A 2,298-nucleotide genomic window follows, 5' to 3' on the forward strand; every position below is an offset into this window, starting at 1 on the left:
TTAGCATAGCTAATGATTGCCCTCTCCTGGTTAGCTTCTATTACTGCTTCATTTAAGTAATGAATGTTTTTTTAGTGGAGTTTTCAGGCGAGCTGGGTGTGAAGCTGAGCGGACCGAGTCGGTATCGAAAAAACTCCCACGAGTCCCCTCGTCTTACCTCGCTCCTTGCTTACAGTTGCCTTTTCCCAGCTCCGAGCTGAGAGACACACAAGGTGAATTGGGGGTTCAGTTTCTTCCTGCAAACCTCGCTTCAGAACCCCTGCTCTTCAACATCTCAGCCACCAAACACATGAGTTTGAGCAAGACATTTATTGCCCAACGTGGGGTTAGTTACCCACGCTCCTGGGCTGGGGGGTGCCCGGAGAAGGTGACGCAGTGACTGTGGCCACGGGCTCCGTGCACGTGCTGTTTCCTTTTTTGATGTCTTCGATTTGACACAGCTCCTTCCAAAACAATAATGGGATAAGTAAAACTGCCACTGCACCATCAGGAGAGAATTTACCAAAGAAAGAACTATTTTTCTTTTTCCTTTTTATCTGATTATCATCTTCCCTGCCCTGCCCGATCACAGGCGCCACTCGCCTGGCTCTGGGGCTGCTGCTGGTGCTGTTTTCCACACTGTAAAGAGCACCCCAGGTTTTCGGAGCAAAGCTATGCTATGGTGAGGGGGTCAGTAAGCGTGACTTGAAGGAAAGGGGCATTCAAACTTTTTGAGAAACAAGTAAAAAAGTCATGCTACCCAGGAACTTGTGATTTAAGCTCTGCTAATGCCTTGGGCTGACGCAGGGGTACGTGAGTCTCTCCTCTGGTGCTCTGCTCACATCCATCTCTTTCAGCCTGACAACAAAAGTCCCCTAAATCCTCGCTGCATTTGTTTAATTGGTTTCATTTCACTCCTCAGGTGTCGTGTCCTGCCCCTCAGCCAGGCATGAAACCCCTCTCTGCTAACAGTGATCATGCCAGGGCGTGTAAGGACAGACAGTTCTGTCTGATTCCACTTCACTTGACTTTCTCGGAATGTAATTTGTCTCACCCAAACCTAAGCATGATCCAGCTGTTAATGTGGGGAAGCTGGACCCTCCCTCCCTGGTGCTGCCCGTTGCCTGACGGGAGACCTGTCCCTGCCCTCCATGAGGGTTTGTCCTGTGCCTCTCTCCCCGTCCCCAGTTCCCCTGAAAGAACAGGTGTGTGTATTTCAAAACCACTGTCTCTGTCGACATAACCTGTGCTTGTTTAGTTCCCTAAATTATTTCCACCACCTCCAAAAATGCCTTTCCAAGACCCTAGTTTGGTGGCTGGACCTACATCCCCCAGGGCTTTGATATCCAGGGTGGGGGCCGTGATGGCTCTGCCGACCCTCGCCCACCGGCGAGCAGCCCCGTACCGTTCTCCACGGCGCGTACACGATCTCCTCTTGGCTCAGCCCCAGGCGCTTGGCGTGGAGCTCAAACTCATCCCGCTGGGCTGTGCTCACGCTCAGGTTTCGGGCTGGAAAATGAGACGCGTTTGCCAGGCATTAAAAAGTGAACTGGTGGCTTTGGCACAGCCCTTTGCACCCATGTTCCCGCCCTTCCTTGCTCCCACCGGACTCTCACCCCCCCCTCAAGAAAGTCAACCTCAAGCATGTTTGTTTTTTTTTTTTTTCACCCTCTCCCCGATCAGCTTTGGTTCTGTCTGCTTTAAGGGGCTGCAGGACAGTCTGATGCCCCTGGGGCATCGCGAGGGACTGAGGCTGCGTATGGGGGGCAGTTTTCTATACTTGTCTTCAAACTCTTAAGCCACTTTTTTGCAGCTCGGAAGGGCAACAGGAAACCTTATCAAGGTCTAAAATGCTGCTTTATGGAGCTGTGAGGACATCTGATCTGCTTTGCCTGTGCCAGTACTGCAAAGCCACGTGCTCTGCCCTGGGAGGTAAGTACCGAAAAATCATGGTTGGTTTGAAAAATATTGAGATTTTACAGTGATACCGATGCTGAATTGTATTTGTTTCCTGTTCTTTAAATACTTGTGGTGTAAGCGGGTTTTCTCTTTAACTTACTTTTTCTGCTCTGCCAAGAGATTTAAGTTTTAACAGGGTTTGTAAATAATCCTGTGACCTCTGGAGCAGCAGTCTGAGGAAAATCACTGGTTGTGGGTGAAACTGAGGTGCTGCATGGTTTAACTGACAATTTTACATGCGTGTTTTGGTGTCCCACGACAGCTTTAAGTTACTTTAGGATGGAGTTTACGTACCATAGAGATACAGTCCCAAATAAGTCCTTTCCCTCTGCAGTTCATATTGGATGAGTAAAACATCCT

General features: G+C 49.5%; 1 protein-coding gene across 1 annotated transcript in view; it reads right to left on the reverse strand.

Moving 5' to 3' along the window:
• Positions 1-326: 326 nt before the first annotated feature.
• LOC104281505 (alpha-1-acid glycoprotein 1-like) overlaps positions 327-2,298 on the reverse strand; it is a 3,709-nt gene continuing 1,737 nt past the window's right edge. The window contains exons 5-7 of the mRNA XM_009864229.1: positions 2,233-2,296; positions 1,385-1,488; positions 327-443 (exon numbers count right to left, since the gene is read on the reverse strand). Coding sequence (XP_009862531.1) covers positions 327-443; positions 1,385-1,488; positions 2,233-2,296 — 285 coding nt within the window. The remainder of the gene's footprint in view (positions 444-1,384; positions 1,489-2,232; positions 2,297-2,298) is intronic.

Source organism: Apaloderma vittatum, unplaced genomic scaffold (genome assembly GCF_000703405.1).
Source record: "Apaloderma vittatum isolate BGI_N311 unplaced genomic scaffold, ASM70340v1 scaffold24682, whole genome shotgun sequence".
NCBI classification, from domain to species: domain Eukaryota; kingdom Metazoa; phylum Chordata; class Aves; order Trogoniformes; family Trogonidae; genus Apaloderma; species Apaloderma vittatum.